At 41.0% G+C, this 20035-nt stretch overlaps 1 protein-coding gene across 1 annotated transcript; it reads right to left on the bottom strand.

The window, feature by feature from the left end:
* Window positions 1-10: 10 nt before the first annotated feature.
* LOC139302624 (trans-L-3-hydroxyproline dehydratase-like) lies at window positions 11-8132 on the bottom strand. The gene is made up of 6 exons (XM_070926325.1): window positions 7785-8132; window positions 4447-4472; window positions 2636-2846; window positions 1924-2046; window positions 1570-1707; window positions 11-242 (listed from the first exon to the last, which is right to left on the bottom strand). Exons 1-6 carry the CDS (start codon window positions 8130-8132, stop codon window positions 117-119), a joined length of 972 nt encoding a protein of 323 aa, XP_070782426.1. The 3' UTR covers window positions 11-116.
* Between the last annotated feature and the right edge of the window lie 11903 nt (window positions 8133-20035).

Here is a 20035-nt window from a genome sequence, read left to right as displayed (position 1 = left end):
ATACCATCTCTTTAACACCGTTTATTATAGATCCAATATTCAGTACCCAATAAGAGCTTAGAGCTTTTGTATTGTTTTTTATTAAGATATTTAAAAGTAAAACCTGTAATCGAGGCTCACTTCACCAGAAAACCACGTGTCAGCTCGTCTTCTGGCTCCTGCACAAAGCGGGAAACCCCGGTGTAAAAAGCTCTGCCAGCAACTTCCACCACCACAGCCTTGAAGTCTCCACACTTAGTCTCCTGAACAGAAACACAAAAGAGAATCACAAACACCTCTGTGAACAGACGTTTTTACGTTGCATTTTAAAAAATAGACAAAAGGTGTTTGGCACAATATTCCGTGTACAACCAGGAGGATAAGAAAATACTTTGAATTGAACAACACCAACAAAGGGTTACATTTTTTAAATAAATAGTGTAAACTAATATGCAAAGAAGAATCACAATAACTTTAGGTCTTCATTAACTCATTCGTCTTCTACCCAGAGTGACTTGTTGAGTTTTTCTGGTCACCATATAAAGCCAGTTTGAATGCCACCATAAGATAGAAATGTCTACAATATAACAATCATACAATATAACATAACTCTGACAACAATGGTTTGGGGTTCAATTGAATTGAATTTTATTTATATAGCACCAAATCACAACAAAAGTCATCTCATGACACTTTACAAATAGAGCAGGTCTAGACCGACTCTTTATAATGTTATTACAGAGACCCAACAGATCCCACCATGAGCAAGCACTTTGGCGACACTGGCAAGGAAAAACTTCCTTCCTGTAAAGACATTTCCCTCATTCACTAATGGAGGCCATGAATTCAAATAAAATTGTGTCAAACAAATATTTGGTGAGCCTACAGGATCGCTAATTTAATGTCAATCCACCCATCAACTTCAGTCTTGATGATCTGACTTTTTAGCTTATATATAACAGCGCAAGGAAAATCTGATTTTCCTCTTAAGGTCCTCTACATATTTATGTTCAGAAAATGCATCTTTCATCAGTATAAAAAAGATCAGTCTTCCACAGCTTTTAGTAATACAGTTTACAGTCTTTCTGCAGTGTTTTGAACCCGATCTGATCTGTTTCACACACAGCAGTGACTGATTCCACCTGAGGAAGTTATGTCAAAGTGCTCCTGACCTTTTGTTAACAGCACATTCTGAACTTGACAGTCAACCCAGAAACCTTTCACCTATCACCATCTTATCAGCACACATGCAGGGGCGAGGCCAGAGGGTCTCTGAGTTTGGGTATCTTGCTCCTGTGTGTAGGAGGGGTGGGGGTCTGTGTCCAGGGACCCATTATCTCATAATCTGTCCATGGCTGTAGACTATTCGCCATTACAAATAGCAGTTATTTATTATTTCATATTAGAATATTTAAGTTTGTTTGTCTGGAATTCATACACTGAAAAAACAATATAAGTATAATAGTGTTTATTATTGCCCAGAACCAGGGCTTTAGATGTGAGTCTCGAACCTTTCTAAACCCGCCCCTGCACACGTGAGCCAGCGAGAGGCAGCGTCCTCGATGACACAGAAGAAGAAAACTCTGGTACCTTGACAGCTTTCCCTGTGAACTGGGAGCCAGTGGCTCCACTTTGAAAGGTCCTGGTCTGGTTCAGCTGGATGAGACCTTTGTGATACTGAAGAGCCACTCGGGCTGTAACACCAGAACCAGTAGGGCTTTGGTCCACCTGGGAAAGTTCAAACCAGTTAAAGCCAGGTTGAGATAATATTAATAAACCAGACAGCTAGTGTCTGTTGTGTACTTTTTGTCATTTCTCTTTAGTAGTTTTCTTCACACTTCATCATTTTACTACACAAAATAAAATAAAAATGTTTCAGATATCTCTCCTTACAGTGTCAAATGACCAGGTGGTATTTTCTCAGGACCAGTGTCAGTGAGATACCTGAGCTTCTGCAAACACACAGACATTGGCGGTGGGATCAGAGGAATAATTATCTTTGCCGTCTGTGAGGATGGTGCCGTAGAGGAAGGCCAGATCATCACTGGTTGGGTGGTGCAACTTCACCTAGGAGAGAAAATGTCATGGCTGTCAAGTAACCTGTGAAATCGAGATTCACAATGTGGCCAGAGGTATGAGGACAACACCTTTAGATATACTTTTGTTCCCGATACTCCTTGTCTGAGGCTATTTTACATGTTTTTACATGAATGAGAGCAAATCTCTTTAGCCTTTTTTTGTGTATATTCTTTACAAAATTGCCTTAAATGCAAATAAGAGCCCTCTAACAATGTGTCATGTAGCACATATTCATGATTAGTATAAGACAAAGACAAATGCAAATTTGATAAACAAGAAAAAGTGCTGTGCTCTAAATAGCCCTTTTTGATTAACAAAGAAACTCTTTCTTCACACTGTGTGTCTTCCACTAAACCTAAATCATGGATGTAATTGTAATTGTTGGAAGTACATTATTTATTAGAGGACGAATGCTCTCCATTGTCCTTCTTTTAGATTCCATCCTGCACCTGTAATATGCTTGTAGATATTCTCACCATCATCACCATCATTACTACACTGTTGCCAGTTTTTCGGTGTGTGCACTGCTAAAACTGTGTGCAGTGATTTAACTCGTGTCACAATATGAACCTGTTACCTGAGATTTGACAGCATTGGTCACAGCTGTGGCTGCATCCACCAGATCTCGGGTCCTGGACTCAGTCACGTGGAGGCCAAACCTCTGGGCGTTTACAAAAGCGTAGAAGGCTCCTCCGTAGCTGATGTCGAGCGTCACATCACCAAACCCGTCCACTGTCACCGCCACATCTATCAAAAAGTCATGTACACTGTAAAACCGAACAGCATATCTTAATAAAAGAAGTAAATTCACATCACTTAATCCTCAAAAAAAATTGAGTTGCTCATTCCCATGAATATAACATAACTCAAAAATGAATTGTTGAAGTTATAACTCAATTGTTTTGAGTATACATTTTTGAAGCATTTTTGAAATTATATTGGTATTATAATTCCAGTTTGTTCTACTGACTCATTTTCTTTAAGTTGATTTTATATCATTACAAAAATGTTGACCATGGACTGCTATTATGCAAATTATGGCTTTTTTGTTTTATTTCAGTTTATAAATCATCACATTGTTCGCAAGTATGCATCCAAATAATATCTACCATCTACGATCTACCAAAATGTAAAGATCTGATGTTAGTCTCATAAAGTATTATTAACAACTTAGAAACAATTAGTTGATTGACAAAAAATGATTAATTGTGTAAGTAAATTTGTACGTAAAAATGACCATCATTTTCTGTTTCCAGCTTCTCAAATATGAAAATATGTTGTTTTTCCTTTAATAAGTGGGTTTTGTACTGTTGGTAGGACAAGGCATCTGCTGACCTATGATGCCCAAACAACTGACAAACCCCCCCCCCCCCCCAAACATCAGCACATTGATCAAAAATTTAAATAGTTGTTGCAGACCTAAACATAATTAACCTATCATTTGTATTTGGGCAGCCCAGTTTGTTGCATTCAGAATGTGAATCACGAACCTTGTGTGAAGGCTGAAACTTGCTAGCTAAGTTACTGCATTGAGGAAACAGAGCTAGCTTGAAAGCACGCCCAAATCCTGCTGTAACGGTTCGGAGTCGCAGTCAAACTCGTTCGTCGAGTAAAGTTGACACTGAGTTTGTGAAGTCCAAGTGAGTAAAAACTTGAAAAAATGTTGACAAGACACATATTGTCAAAGTCATGATGATTCATCATGCTTGACCTGGAAAAAAGAGCTTGAGTTGTTTAATATGGTATGTCTAGTTGTCTGAAAATGTCCTGTGCTGTGCTTTGGTTTTCCATGCAGCTCTACAGTGAATTCCACAGGGTCACCAATCAAAATCAACCATTTTCCTTCTTTGCTGCACTTGACAAATGTACACCTCAGCTGTTGAAGCTCTACAAAAAGAGGAAGACTGGAAGTTTTGGTGAGAAGATGGGAGAACTTCTGATGGCATATGAAGAACAGGTAAAAATATTTTTAATGCATTATACTGATGTTGAATGTGAACAGCGGACCCTAACATCCCCCTATGCATGCCTTGTGTTTGTTTGGACAACAGGACAAAAATGACATCACTGCAGGTAGAACAGCAGCCCTGGCTGGCCTACCACTGTACTTACAGGAGGATGCATCAGGAGGATTCACCATATCCATAGCTCAATACCTTCATCTAAATTTATTTTGCAAAGAGAAAATTAGAAATTGCCTTCTTCTGTGTTTCTATTTTTTGCTGCCTTGAGCAATTCTCTACATTAGAAGCAGCAGAAATACCGCTGTAGGAAGCTAAGCAATGTACTGCTGTGGACAGGGTCAGCAGCAAAACGTATTTTAGACACCTAAAAAAATCAATATCAGTTTAAGTGTATGCTATATTTAGAGTATTTTCACTGCTTTACCTTGCTGTCAGACAGCCTTTTCTGACCTAAAACCACCATTGTATAAGCCAAATATCACACTCTCCAAACCAACTATAATTTTACCTCGCATAACACGGGAGTTACTGGTCTACTGATGCCTTGATTGGTTAGTTTGTGTTATTGACTTTAGTGTTAGTTTGGATTCATTGAAGTCACTCAATAACACAAACTAACTGATCGAGGCAGCGGTAGACCTGCAACTCCTGTGTTCTGTGAGAAAATTACTGTTTTTGCCAAAGAAGTCTGGTTGTTTTGGCTTATATAACAGCAATATCCTGTCAGAAAAGGCCCAAGATAAAGCGATGAAAATATTTTAAATATAGTGCACACTTAAACTTTTTTTAGGTGGCTAAACTATGTTTTGCTGCTGACCCTATCCACAGCAATACATCACTTAGCTTCCATGCTGATACTTCTCTCTGCTTCTCCAAACTGTGGTTGAGCCACCCGACATCTACTGTAGGTAACACTACTATCACACTGACTATCGACACTCATACAACACCACTTAATAATCCGAACTATTCCTTAAATGCAATGCTCACATGTCAATATGTCCACGTAAAGAGTTGTTGGTGTAATCATTCCTCCTGTCCATACTGGCTCTAAAGACATCCCTTCCCTAATTATATGCAATGACAACATGGCAAACTGTGACTATTAAAGCTGGGATGTCAGCTCAGTCAAAACTCAGCCAGACACACCAAAAGAGCAGCAACAGGGCAAAAGTTTTTGCTAGGGATGAGCGCCTGGTGTCTGTGGTGTGTAGTTGTCGCATATTATCCCCAGTAGAGGGCAGCAAACACCAAACGATGATAGCAGAGTAAGTAATGTTTTTCTAGAGTTTTCAGGAGCTAGTGAAACTTGTATTGAGCAGTAGATAATTGCCATTTACTCTTTTACCAGCCATTCGGATACATTATATAAAAAAACTTTGTGTTTGATATTGGAGCTGTAATATAGTAATATAATCTTGGGTTTCTCTTTAGACTTCTTTCTCTCTTTCAGTACCACACATACAGTTACATGTACCACATGTCATGTAGCATATATCACCAGTAATATTATTTCTGTCTACCAATATAGCTCTGTCTACTGTGCTGCACTACTGAAAATTGCTTTAATAAAGAAGGTTCAGGTGTCTGAAAATTGTTTTCTGACAGACTTGGGGGACTAACGCAATTTCAGTCACAGTGTCTGTCTCGTCTGCTTCGTTTAGACTACAAGCAAGATAGCACTGGCCTTCAGGAAGGCCTGGGGTGATGATTTTTGGTCCCGCCCACTATACATTGAAATGTGATTGGTTAATTCACCTGTCACTTTCTAAACAAACACACAGACTGTGGCCTTCTGTCCCGGTAATGAAATCCTAACCAATGAGTGAGCCAGCTCTAACCTTTCTCTGTCTAGAGACAACAACAACAACAAATAAATCTGATTGGATAACTCAATTTTTATGTTATCAGGACAGTAGCCCTTTCATTTCTGAAGTTAATTTGTTAGAAAATGAGGCAACAATCAGAATAAGAAGAGTATAATTATTAAATGAAAGAAATTAAATACAACATTTGAAATGCTGATATTTCCAGAAGGCCCTAAGGGTTCCCCTCTGAAAAATTGAGGGTAATAATCTGCCTAAATAATCTTGTAGTTGTAATAGACTGCAAGGTGGTGTTTCACTGTACATGGAATTATGGTCCAGCATTTCTTAGCTTAAGCCTACATTGATACTGCTTTTACTTGCATGTGAAAATCTCAAAATAATGATTTAGTAATTATGTTTTATTTATATCATTAGCCTTTTATTAGCTTGATGTTTTGTACACTCAAACTCACTCACAATGAACATGTATTCCCTTTTTAGGATGAGTTGGAGGCAACTGAGGAGGGAGCAGTGGCTTTGGTGACAGTAGTGGTTGAAGAGGAGGTGCCTGCAGGTGTTCCCTTTGAAACTCGCTACGTGTCCATTGTCCTTGAGGATCAGGTTGTAATGTCTCACAGATCTTGGCCAGATTCTCTGGTGATGTTGTTTGGACTAATCTATGCGCTCCATTTGAGCCACCCTGAAAAGCTAAGTGGCTTCTTTGAGTTCATCCAGGTTGTCCTCTTGAGTCTTGATGATGGGAGAAAGCTGCTCAAACCTAAGTTACAGGCCTTGAGAAATGAGCTGGAGTAAGTTGTCAACAGAGCCACTGCTCCTTGTTGTTCAAGGTCAGCATTGTCTGAAAATAATGTTTTATGCCAAATGTTTGGCTTGCGTGCCTAAACTGTTTAACAAGTGAAAATAACTTGAGCATTTTACTGCGGAGAATAATATGCATAAGCAATAAACAGTGAACTGTGGTCCCTTAGTTGTTTTCAGTTCAGATTTTTGTGTGTTTAAAGGGACAGTTCAGCCCCAAATCAAAAATACATATTTTGCCCAGCCCTGTTGTACTATTTATCCATCTAGATTGTTTTGGTGTGAGTTGCAGAGTTTTGGTGATATCAGCTGTAAAGATGTCTAATATAATGGGACGGCACTCAACGGCACTCACCTTGTGGTGTTAAAAGCACCAAAAAATAAATAAATTTGAAAAATTCAAAACCAGTGTCTCTTTCCAGAAATCAGGACTCAGTTACTCAAGATAATCCACAGATATTGTTGTGAGCAGTTTCATGTAAGAATAGTAGTTCTGGTAGATTCTACTGCAGAAATAAGGTATTTCCTACATGAAACTGCTCACAACAAGGTCTGTGGATCATTTTGAGTAACCAGGTCATGATTTCTGGAAAGAGAATTTTTCAAATTTTCAATTCACACCAAAACTGTATAAATGGATAAATAGCACTGCAGGCCAGAGGAAACATTTTTGATTTTGGGGTGAACTGTCCCTTTTAAACAGGTACTGTGCGAATCACTTGACAGGGACTTCTAGCTTGATTTAATAGTTTTTACTACATTGCAGTTCTGCAGTTTTTCTGTGGTCTCTTCACACTTTCTGCATTACCACTTGGAAAAGACAGGTTTTCATTTATTTTCGAGCTAATTATTTTCATGAGTCTTACTTTCAGAACTTTTTCAACATATAAATCTGTATGACATTTTATTCACCAGCTTCATTATATAATATTATGGACACTAACTTAATTAGAAGTGAAAACTGTTAGCTGAAAAATCCCTTTAATTTATAGTTATAGTTGAGCTTGCTGTGGCCTTTAAGATTGCAGATCACATATATCTGCTTCAGGAATGTTTCCCGCAACATTACAATATAGTTCAATTAGTAATGTAGCTTTATGAATTTAAAATTACATTAGTTTAGTTTATGTAAGGCCTGTGGTTCTTTCACCAGCTTGTAGTCCACAGCGAAGCGACCCAGCGCGATGACGGCATGTCCACACATGGTGCTGTAGCCCTCGTTGTGCATGAACAGGACCCCCAGATCCGCCTCAGACATCTCGCTGTCCACGACCAGGGCTCCGTACATGTCGTAGTGTCCCCGCGGCTTGTACATCAGCACCGTCCTGAGGTGATCTAGATGTTCCCTGACATAGCGGCGTTTGGACAGCACACTGTCACCTTTGACCTCTGGGTAGCCACTGAGGATGACCCGTAAAGGCTCTCCACCTGTGTGCATGTCCACCACCGAGAGCTCGACTCCCTCGTGAGGTGGAAGCCACATTTCTGTCTCAATGCTGATTTAATAAAACAAATGAAAAACAATGCTTTAAGTCAAAATACAGACATTTCTTTGCCATTTTCCAACACAGAGTTGAGCAGAAAGCCCATTTTCTAACATTATTGTAGATGATTTGCAAAACCATCTCTTCTTCCAGATTTAGGAACATGCACTGCCAGTTTATGAGGTGGTTAAAACTAATGCAGTCTAATACGACAGTCCTGCAGTAACTGTTTTATTTAGAGGGGTCAAGTCAGTTATTTTTTATCATAGTTGTTGAAACCAAACAGACACTGTGTTAGGCTATCAGTGTCATTCTTATACTTCTGAAGAAAATGGTTGTATCATTTTGAAAGAAACCTCCCGCATTTTATTGGTCCAACTGTGTACGGTAGACACGTGCTTTTCAATATCAGCCCGAAGTGATTGAAAAACATTGATCCTGTGCACAAACAGTAGGAAAACGAGTGGAGAAAGGGGTTAGGGAAAGGGAATAGGGAAAGCGAGTGGAGAAAGGGGTTTAGGGAAAGGGAATAGGGAAAGCGAGTGGAGAAGGGGGTTAGGGAAAGGGAATAGGGAAAGCGAGTGGAGAAGGGGGTTAGGGAAAGGGAATAGGGAAAGCGAGTGGAGAAAGGGGTTTAGGGAAAGGGAATAGGGAAAGCGAGTGGAGAAGGGGGTTAGGGAAAGGGAATAGGGAAAGGGATGTGGGGAAGGGGATGCAGGCAAGAGAGGTGGGGAAGAGCAATGTGGTCAGTCCTACCTAAGCTGCAGCCTGTTGAACTCCAGGCGCTGCTTATTGTAAATGGCTTGCTGAGCGGCAGGTGCTTCCTTTGTGGAAATGGGTGGGAGAGTCGGCTGCAGATTGAATTTACCGTTCTCTCTGTAATTTAGCTGCAGCTTGTTCAGTTCTAAATACTGCTTGGTGGACCGGGTTGGAGCAGTGGCCAATCTGGGCAATGTATTTTTGGAGAGGTACTTGGACCCCTCCACACCATACCGTCCTCCAGTTTTGTCACATGACGCTAAAGTGTCTGTCGACTTTAGCTTGACTGTGATGGGTGGGAGGTGGTTTGGCTTCAGGCCGACCTTACCTGCATCAACAAGCTGCAGCTTGTTGCGGGCGGACTGGGTGGTAGTTGTCAATCTGGGCAAATCTGGTTCTCCCATACTTGATGATGACCCCTTAACAATAGCAGGGGGGCCGCGTTGCCATGCACCCCCAGCTGCACTGCATTTGTCAGGTATCGGCAGAGTGGGGTCTACCATGCAGCGCTGCACACCGTTTCCTTCTAGACTGTTTTATCAAACGTGTCTGCTCGGTGCAAAATCTGGGCAACTTCTCATTAGAGATGGCAGTGTAGCAGTTAACGGTGTAACGCTGCTCTTTTCCGTGCATTTCCTCTCAGCTTGTTCAGCGATTTTCCTGAACGATTCACTTTGCTCTTTTCTACTTGGAGTTTTCTTCTCTGCAGCAGTTTTGGATCGTCCATCTGAACACATATTCTTCCTTCCTCTTTTGTGTCCAGTTCTCTACTGGAGATGTCCTCCGGTGGATATTTTGAATAGCTTGTCTTAGACTCAGCTTTTCTATCTGCCTTAGGTCTTTGACTTGACCAAACTATGGGGTCTACCATGCAGCGCTGCACGCCGTTTCCTTCCTGATTTTGTTTTATAATGCGTGTCTGTTTGGTGGAAAATCTGGGCAATTTTTCATGCGAGAAGGCAGTGTAGCAGTTAACGGTGTAACGCTGCTCTTCCGTGCGTTTCCTCTCAGCATGTTGTTCAGCGATTTTCCTGAACGATTCCTCCTCCCTCGTCAGAGTTACAGAGGCAGCCTGCTTCTTCAATTTGGATAAATTTGTCGACCACAATGTCTCTCTGTATTTGGGACGCTTTGCTCTTTTCTGTTTGGGGATTTCTTCCCTGCAGCAGTTTTAGTTGGTCCATCTGAACACATATGACTTTCTCCTCTGTGTTTGGTTTCTGTGCCACTGTGTCTGTGGTAAGTTCTCTACTGGAGATATCCTCCGGTTGATATTTCGAATAGCTTTTCTTTGTCTGTGCCTGGAGTACAGGTTGTGCTTGGGCTGGTTTAATGGAGACTGGATGCTTTCCCAGTCAACCCTTTACAAAGCATAGGAGCGCTCCCTTGCTGTTGATTGGCTAGTGTGCTCTGTCAATTATATTTGCGCTGTACCCTTCAAACCCTCCAGTTTTTGAGTTGTACACCAGCAGCACTCGTGACAACAGTAACTTAATAGCTAGAAAAGGCACTGTGCTATGAATTAAACGTATTGTATCAAAAATAAGGTTAAACCACTAAACCTCTTTGACCCCCCCCCCTCAGATGAGACAAGAAGTAGGTTGGAAAAACGATAGATGCTGCTGGAGCTGAGTGGGGACTGGGCCTCACTGATTACTGTACAAAAACACACAACTTTATTCACTGGTTTTGGTGAAACTCGATCATTTTATGGAGAAAATGTTTTCTGGTTTTCCCTCTGATGTCCTCCGGCTGCTCTGCCTGTCATAATACATCAGCTAGTATCATGGATCACGTTAGCCGGAGGAGTAATGTGGCAAGCTAGCCAACTAACAGATCCACTCAGGTAGTGTTTTGCTAGCCATAATGTTATAAGGTTAGCCAGCTAGCTGTAACTTAGCTACGTTGCATGGATCTGGTGCTGTTTGCTTCGTATCGTTAGCTAATAATAATTTGCAAATGGTAAGATAGTCAATTAACCAGCCTGATTAGCCCTGGGAGTCTGGATGACTTAGCTGACATTATCCACTCGAGAGTATTTTGCTACGTTATCTAGGTAGCAATTCGTCTCCATTAGCAAGCAAGCTACGTGGACTTTGTGTTGGGCTCTGTGTTTTGTTGGGTGCTAGTTGTTTGTTGACAGTAGCGGACTGAGCTGAACATGGAGCTGAAGAGAGGCTAAGCACTCCAGCGGGCACTATGTCACTTCCTTTGGAGTAACAAAGAAACTCTTTATTCCACTTTCTTCACACTGTGTGTCTTCCACTAAACCTAAATTATGGATGCCATTTTAAGGCCAAATCTCTGGGCATTTACAAAGGCATCACATAACCAACCCGTACACTGTCACAGTCACATCTGGTGAAAAGTCGCGTGGTAATAGACCATATTCACACTGGGCCATATTTCAAGGTAAAACAAAAAAAATTGAAAACCCATTTGCTGTCAGCAGGCAAACTTAGCATTCAACCAATTCCTAGCTAAAGTTAACATTACCAATTCATAATGTGCTGGATGTAATCAAGCTTGCAATGTAACGATAACTGTCGATGTAGACTGTATTAATATTACACACAAATGTGTGTTGCAGTGAACATAATGTCACATAATATTAACGTACGGACTTAACCAGGACATTTCTGAGGTCGGATGACGACACAGCAGGACAGTTAGCGTTACATTGCACGACATACTTTGTTTTACACCCAGGCTTAAATAAACGTGTCCAAGATGTGCGTTCATATTTAGGAATTAATTTACGCCTTTGCTAATATATCGTGTAACACTATCAAACGGTAATGATAGCTAGGAAGTGGTTGAATGTTAACCTTAGCTGTTATCAAACAGTAGCTAATAGGTTATCAAATATGTTGTTTTACCTTGAAAAATTGCTCAATATCCCTCCAGATTTTAATTATATATTGTCTTTTCAATTGCTGATCAATTGAGAAGCGCTGAAATGATAACGATTCCCTATGTTTTTACGACATGCAACCTGGAACACAGCAGAATGACTTGATAACAGCATTTGAGCTTTCCACTCTGACAGGCGGGGTACACGTAACGTGTACAGAGTGTTTGCGGAGTGGATGCTGCAACACCACGCTTCCACTATAATCAATGAAACACCAGGTGTGAGAGCAGCACGTAAGTGGTACGTATGCGCCACTGAGATTCGCTCTACAAGTGTAAAAATAGGTCAGTTGCCATTTTATATTTTCTATGTAAGGTGTGCGCGGTCCTTTCACACAGAAATGGGTCATAAAGTGTCTATGTTTGGGGTCTTCATCACCGTGCCGGCATTTATTTTGATGTCGGTACCAGCTGCCGGTTTCTTAGTAACTTATCCCTTACATGTAGAGTTTGTAGATGTTAACTTATCCATACTACACAAACTCTGTGAACGCTCTCATGTTTTATACTATTTCACGTTTACTCCTTTAAAAACTCTTACATCAACAGCAATTTTATCATTTTATATCATTAGCATTAAATATTCAGAATAACAATTTCAGACATAAAAACACATTTTTAATTTTAAAGAGATAATTCAATAAATCAACTGCATTGGAGGAACAGATTTTAAGCATATTGATTTCAAACAAACTAAATGTTCCACCTTACGGTGGTGACTGAGACCTGATGGTGGTGACTGAGACCTGATGGTGGTGACAGTGACCTAATAACAACAAACAATTCCAACCTTTTCACCACTCTAGTTAATGCTTCCTTGCTTAACAACGTAACAACAATTTGGTACAACAAATAACAATTTGTCATGTACATTTTATCCTCCTGTAAATATTAACAACAGTGACAACAAAATAAAAGTTACTGTACAACTGCATTGTTTAAGCATAAATATCAGAAAACACACCAGGAACAAATAAAATGAATCTATTTCTGGGCTTGAAAATCTTTAAAAACATTTAGTCAGCTTTATCAGGAAGTAGACGATTAATATGTTCCCCCTCTATGAAGCCCGTGACTTCAGCAGACAGGTGGTAGATCTCCCTCGTCCTGCTTGCACGATCCGGTGATGATGGCTCCATCAGTTTGACCAGAATATCTTCAGCTGGTATGAAGCACATATCCTTTCCACCTGGTTTTGGATGGAAGCACGTGTTGGGCCCATGAGGGTAGAAAAACTCCACTTGACATCTTGATGATGTGAGCATCCACAGTGACAGCCTTTGCTAACCACCAATTTTGATACAATTAATGACACCAGCAGATATATTTGTCGAAGTTCCATCTGATGAGCATCTAAGTCAGCATAGCTAACATAAAACAATGTTTGCTGGTTATATAACTTATCTGTTTAGTTACCAAATCAATACTGTTTAGAGCTAACTCGTTAGCAATTGGCAGTAACTCAGCTGGTCCAGTACTTGATAGCCAACGGTAAAGTTATCTAGTTCACCAATGAACTACCCGTATCTTTGGAGAGGTACTTGGACCCCTCCACACCATACCATCCTCCAGTTTTGTCACGACACTAAAGTGTCTGTCGACTTTACCTTGACTGTGATGGGTGGGAGGCGGTTTGGCTTCAGGCCTACCTTACCTGCATCAGCAAGCTGCAGCTTGTTGCGGGTGGACTGGGTGGTAGTTGTCAATCTGGGCAAATCTGGTTCTCTCATACTTCTTGCACCGAATGATGACCCCTTAACAATAGCAGGGGGTCGCGTTGCCATGCACCCCCAGCTGCACTGCATTTGTCAAGTATTGGCAGAGTGGGGTCTACCATGCAGCACTGCACGCCGTTTCCTTCTAGACTCTGTTTTATCAGACGTGTCTGCTCGGTGCGAAATCTGGGCAGTGTAGTAGCAGTGTAGCAGTTAACGGTGTAACGCTGCTCTTCCGTGCGTTTCCTCTCAGCATGTTCAGCGATTTTCCTGAACGATTCCTCCTCCCTCGTCAGAGTTACAGAGGCAGCCTGCTTCTTCAATTTGGATAAATTTGTCGACCACAATGCCTCTCCGTATTTGGGACGCTTTGCTCTTTTCTGTTTGGGGGATTTCTTCCCTGCAGCAGTTTTAGTTGGTCCATCTGAACACATATGACTTTCTCCTCTGTGTTTGGTTTCTGTGCCACTGTGTCTGTGGTAAGTTCTCTACTGGAGATATCCTCCGGTTGATATTTCGAATAGCTTTTCTTTGTCTGTGCCTGGAGTACAGGTTGTGCTTGGGCTGGTTTAATGGAGACTGGATGCTTTCCCAGTCAACCCTGTACAAAGCATAGGAGCGCTCCCTTGCTGTTGATTGGCTAGTGTGCTCTGTCAATTATATTTGCGCTGTACCCTTCAAACCCTCCAGTTTTTGAGTTGTACACCAGCAGCACTCGTGACAACAGTAACTTAATAGCTAGAAAAGGCACTGTGCTATGAATTAAACGTATTGTATCAAAAATAAGGTTAAACCACTAAACCTCTTTGACCCCCCCCCCCCCCTCAGATGAGACAAGAAGTAGGTTGGAAAAACGATAGATGCTGCTGGAGCTGAGTGGGGACTGGGCCTCACTGATTACTGTACAAAAACACACAACTTTATTCACTGGTTTTGGTGAAACTCGATCATTTTATGGAGAAAATGTTATCTGGTTTTCCCTCTGATGTCCTCCGGCTGCTCTGCCTGTCATAATACATCAGCTAGTATCATGGATCACGTTAGCCGGAGGAGTAATGTGGCAAGCTAGCCAACTAACAGATCCACTCAGGTAGTGTTTTGCTAGCCATAATGTTATAAGGTTAGCCAGCTAGCTGTAACTTAGCTACGTTGCATGGATCTGGTGCTGTTTGCTTCATATCGTTAGCTGATAATAATTTGCAAATGGTAAGATAGTCAATTAACCAGCCTGATTAGCCCTGGGAGTCTGGATGACTTAGCTGACATTATCCACTCGAGAGTATTTTGCTACGTTAGCTAGCTAGCAATTCGTCTCCATTAGCAAGCAAGCTACGTGGACTTTGTGTTGGGCTCTGTGTTTTGTTGGGTGCCGGTTGTTTGTTGACAGTAGCGGACTGAGCTGAACATGAAGCTGAAGAGAGGCTAAGCACTCCAGCGGGCACTATGTCACTTCCTTTGGAGTAACAAAGAAACTCTTTATTCCACTTTCTTCACACTGTGTGTCTTCCACTAAACCTAAATTATGGATTTTAAGGCTAAATCTCTGGGCGTTTTCAAAGGTTAATTTAATTTACAGTCTGACAAACATCAACGGATCAAACCTCGTTCATACCATTTCATACGTCTGTATGAGGTTCAAGAAATCTGATATAAACAAGAGTTTTCCATGACATTGGCTTATATTGTGTTACAAGCAAAAATCAACTGGTTTCGGGATCATTTGTGATGACTGCACGTAACGCAACACATAGTAAGCTAGTTGTAAGCTACTTCACTCCATAGATTACTTTGCACCAGATATCATCTTTTCAATCCAATATCTGTGGTGGATGCTTTTTTTGTGGCGTCAGGCCACGTGTTCCCACCTTTGAGAAATTTATAGTAGGCTGTGTGAACTATTGATTTGAGTTTACTATGGCCAGCAACAGTGAATGGAAGTTAACAGACAAAACAAAAATGGAACAAATGAAAAATGGGAGGGCAGCATGAGATCAGTAGGTCCAGATGTGTGTGAATGGTTGTCTGTCCATACTGTATGTGTTACCTCTGTAGTAGAGCTCTGTAATAGATCTGTCAAGGCTTTACCTTTGTAGTTGCTCAGTGCATGCTCCTTAGTCTCTTTAATCAACCAAAAGCTCATATACTGTATCATATCAAGTGGTGGAAAGTGTTCTGGGACTTGCGAGGGTCCCAAACCATTTCAGTTGTCATCTTTCTACTAGATCAGTGAGTAACAAAACCTGCCTAACTTACTTATTAATACTACCGGGTGTTTTAACTCTTTGTCATAGCACTCAGACCAGGGTTTGTAGTTGAAATTGGGATTTAGGGTTTCTTACTTTGGACAGTAGCCAGGCTGCTAGCAGTACTTTGTACAGTAGTTTGCACAAAGCAATATGCAAACTTTGTCATTACTCAGTATAAAATGATGACAATTTCACTTTACCTCTTCAGTGAACATGCTTCTTGTTGATTGTGTCTTCATGGAAATTTGGTAGTTGCTAGGCTCTGAGGAAAAAAAGGGAGCGAGCCGTGTGTTTTTATGACCGCGGCGTCAACAGTAATAGCACATGGAAACACTGCGGGGGGAAAGTTGTTTATTGCCACTTTAAAGTCTTTGTGTAGTGCAAATCATTCTTTGCAGACTTTTGAATAATCTATAAGCTAATATTTCCATATCAGCACTGATGATTAACTATGGCAGGGAAAACAGTCAGTGCTAACTGTGCCTAATGTCTCTTTTGGCACCTGCAATCAAACCATCTTTGTTGATCTTTGTTGCATGTCATTCCTCATGCCCTCTCCCCATGCTCCTGTCTTTATTTAACAACTGAATACAAATAATGTTTAAAAAACAGAACTGGAGGAAAGTCAAGTAGATATAGAGGCTCAAATATTTTCTGCTTCAGAAGGAACAACTTTCCCACACAATAAACAGCCCAGTGGCCTTACTGTAAATTTTCTGGTAATGAAGCAGCTTCACAATTTACCAATTTGCAACAAGTGTTCATGTTCAGAAATACTGCTTTGACTCATCTGGATCAACAAAAACACACACATGAAAGATAAAACCCAGTCTGCATGTTGCCTTTTACAATGCTTTTGATTCACATAAGGACTTTTGTGTTGCATAACAGAGGAGACTAAACAACAGATGGTGAGCAGGCATCAGTTTTCATTATTCATTTCACTGTTGACAGGTTCCCTGGATGCATGCAAGGTCATTTATATATGTAGTATGAAATAAATGTACTGAATCCACTAACAGTCAAATGCTACCATCCTTACAGTTCACACTGAGATGATTCACAGTCACACAGAAAATTAGAAAACATGAACTGAAACTGTAACCGTGCCGTTTGTTCTTGTACATCATCACTATTAAACAGAACAAACTAATTAAAATATTTGCATCACCAAGTGCGGTGCCACTTCATTTAGATTTGCATAGCATTTAATCTTACAAGTAGGCAAAGATGACATATACTGAAATAAATACTGAAAGTCAACATTAGTGCAAATATACCTGAGTTACATGAAGGAAAAAACAGTAAGTTTGCTGCAATTACCTGTTGAAATATTCACATCCTGTTTCAGGAAAATAAATCTTTCACAAGAAAATTGAGATAATGACAATTAACAATAAAAAACTATTATTAAACCGCCATTATTGCTTTCCTATTTTACATGCATGGGAATGAAGCTGAATGAAGAAGAAAGAAATTAAAGCATTAAAAAAAAATTTCATTATCCTCCATAATTCATATTCTGTATATACTGTGTATATATATATTATTTATTTCTTCTCCTCTGAAAAGCAGGGAAAAGAGGAAAAACACCAACAGGGTTAACATTTCTATTATAAACCATGGGCTCAGAAACCATAAAGAGTTGATTTTGATGTCTTGTCAAAACAACTCTGAATGAGGCTTTATTATTGTAAGGCACAAATATTATTACCTGACAATTAATGATTCTAAAGGTCTCCTGCTTAATAAGACAGAGGGAGACATTTATTTAACAGAGGTGGAAACGTTTAGGATGAAAAGTCAGAGCTGCTCCTGCTCTGAGACATGAGCAAGTTAAAGTTGTTATGCCAAGTTATGCCAGGCTTAACCCTTTAGTCAGTTGTTCTGCCAAAAACTGTAAATTAATATCCAGAAAAAATGCCAAGGAGGATCATGGAGATGAAAGCTTTACAAAAAGACTCAAAATATGCTTTAAAAAATGTGACTTGACCATAGTTTTACTAATGGTCCTATCAGGCAACAATAGCCTTCATCAGTGTATCATACATGATATAATGTAGCTCTACGCTGGTTTATAATGCTTGTAAAAATGTACTGATTTCCTAGCAGTAACAGTAAAAATGTGTTTTTCAGAGTTTGTTCAATAATTGTTCCTGTTTCTTTTTGGCATTCTCAAATGTAGCATACACAGGACCATAAAAGTCCCTCACAAGTCAAATACTATTAAAAGTAATCCCTGGGTTTTTGTAGTGCTAAGATAACAAGATAGGGGATTTCTGCATGCAGTCAAGTGTTTAATGCAGGAAATGTCTTTGGCAGGCCAGAGTTCAGCAGGACATGCAAACTGGTGCTCCTATAAATCCCTTTTTCGAGTGATCCGGGGTTTCCAGTCAATTCAAAAAGGACCATCATCTGTTTTTCGTGCAACAGGCTTGGAGGCAGCGAATGAGTCTTGACTTTTCACCCTGGCCTTTGGGGAAGACGTTGGCGGCAGCGAGAGTCTTCTTTTTATGGACAGCAGCCTGAGGATCTCGCTCACCTGAGACTCGAGGACTGACAGGCGGCCGCTCAGGATCTTAATGTCTCCCTTCAACTCCAACTTGGCCTCGAGCAGAGTTGCTTGGAGGAGCACTTGCTCAGACACCGGCTGGATGAAAGAGTGTTTGAGGGTGTCGACCCCGAGACTGTGCTCGAATGGGTTTCTTTCCATCGGGCTCTTTTCCATTGGGCTCCTTTCGAAGGAGCTTCTTGAATCTCCGGCTCGGTCGATGCGCAGGTCGCTCTTTGTGATGCCACTGTCGCAGGAGTCAGTTTTGTGCAGGGCGCTTGTTTCTTCACCTGCTTCTCCAGTGCTGTTGCTACCCTCTGTGCTCCCCATCTCTCCGCTTTCCTCCAGATCCCGGTTCTTGTTGGCAGCAGCCAGCTGTTCTGAGGACTGGGATCCTTTCGGCCACTCCTCTGCTTTCTGCGGCTGCTTTTCTTGCTCGACAGCAAGAGGCGGTGGTGCAACTGAAGTGGCGTTTCTAAACTTTGCCCAGCCTCGAGCGCCTCTGCCGCTGGTAACACCACCTGTGGCTCCCTCTCGACCTGCACCACTGTTCCGTACAGGGCTGCTGACCCTCTGACAAAGTTGACTCTCTGCACAAGGCCTTGATATAGACTCCCCAGCCTCTTGTGTGCAGCTTTGCTCTGACTCCTCAGTGTGGACAAGTGCTTGCAGAGGTGCAGCCATGCTGCAGCCACTGCCTGCACTTCCTCCTGCTGTGCAGGGTGCGTTACTCTGCACAGAGGAGCTGTGCTCCTGCTGCTGAGGAGACGCAGACTGACACTGCGTGTAAGAGTTTGAGTCGGAGTGATGGTGGTGCTGCGGCTCCACCTGCACACAGTTCTGATCAAAGTAACCTTGAGACTCTCCTGGTGTTTGAGCGTCTCTCTGCTGTCTGAACCTCTGGAACAGCTTGCGGACCGGGTGGTCTTCAGGAATGGAGAGAGTCACCTCGTTCCTCTGGCGCTCCTGCTCCCTCTTCACATCAGCAATCTTTCTGAAGATTATCTGCAAGAAGGAGAATCCGTGCATGAGGACAGTGATATGGAATATACACATCGAGACCATATTTGAATTACAATAGTGGGGCTCTACAGAATGTACATATTTAATGGGGCTTTAAATCAAGGATAACCATCTAGACCTGCAATGTATGTTGAAATATTCAAGACTTGAAGCAGCAATGCACTGGGGAAACTGTTAATGGAGCAATAATGGAGCCATCGAGGCTGACATGGAAAAGTTGATACAACTTCTCAGCGTCTCACTTTCTTTCCTCACCACTTTGCAAACATTTTTAATCCATTTTGTCCAATACAATAAACTCTGGTGTTCGTGAACGGTTCCAAATTATTTTCACATATAAAACACCTGAATACAAAGTGCTACTACGGTCCTTTTGACAGTTATATTAATGATTAAGTCCCCTGTGTTGAATGTTTACAAGACTTTAGAAATGACAAGAAATCAACTTCTTTTATAAAATGTTTTTAAAATATTATACCAACATTTAACTCATCTGTGGGTTAATCTGAAACTAACTAACATAGATGTTATGTTGAAAGCCACAGTGTGAGAGACAGCTCTATTACTGGAAGTGTCTTGGTGCCCATAACAAGACAGATCATCCCCACAATCTTTAACGACAAAAAAATAAATCAGTTTGATCAAATCATCTGCACAATACTGCAAAAACACACTGAAACCAAAACAAAAAGGTT

The sequence above is a fragment of the Enoplosus armatus genome, chromosome 19 (assembly GCF_043641665.1).
Source record: "Enoplosus armatus isolate fEnoArm2 chromosome 19, fEnoArm2.hap1, whole genome shotgun sequence".
Taxonomy (NCBI): domain Eukaryota; kingdom Metazoa; phylum Chordata; class Actinopteri; order Centrarchiformes; family Enoplosidae; genus Enoplosus; species Enoplosus armatus.
The sequence above is the reverse complement of the archived record's forward strand: the minus strand, read 5'-3'. Positions and strand labels throughout refer to the sequence as shown.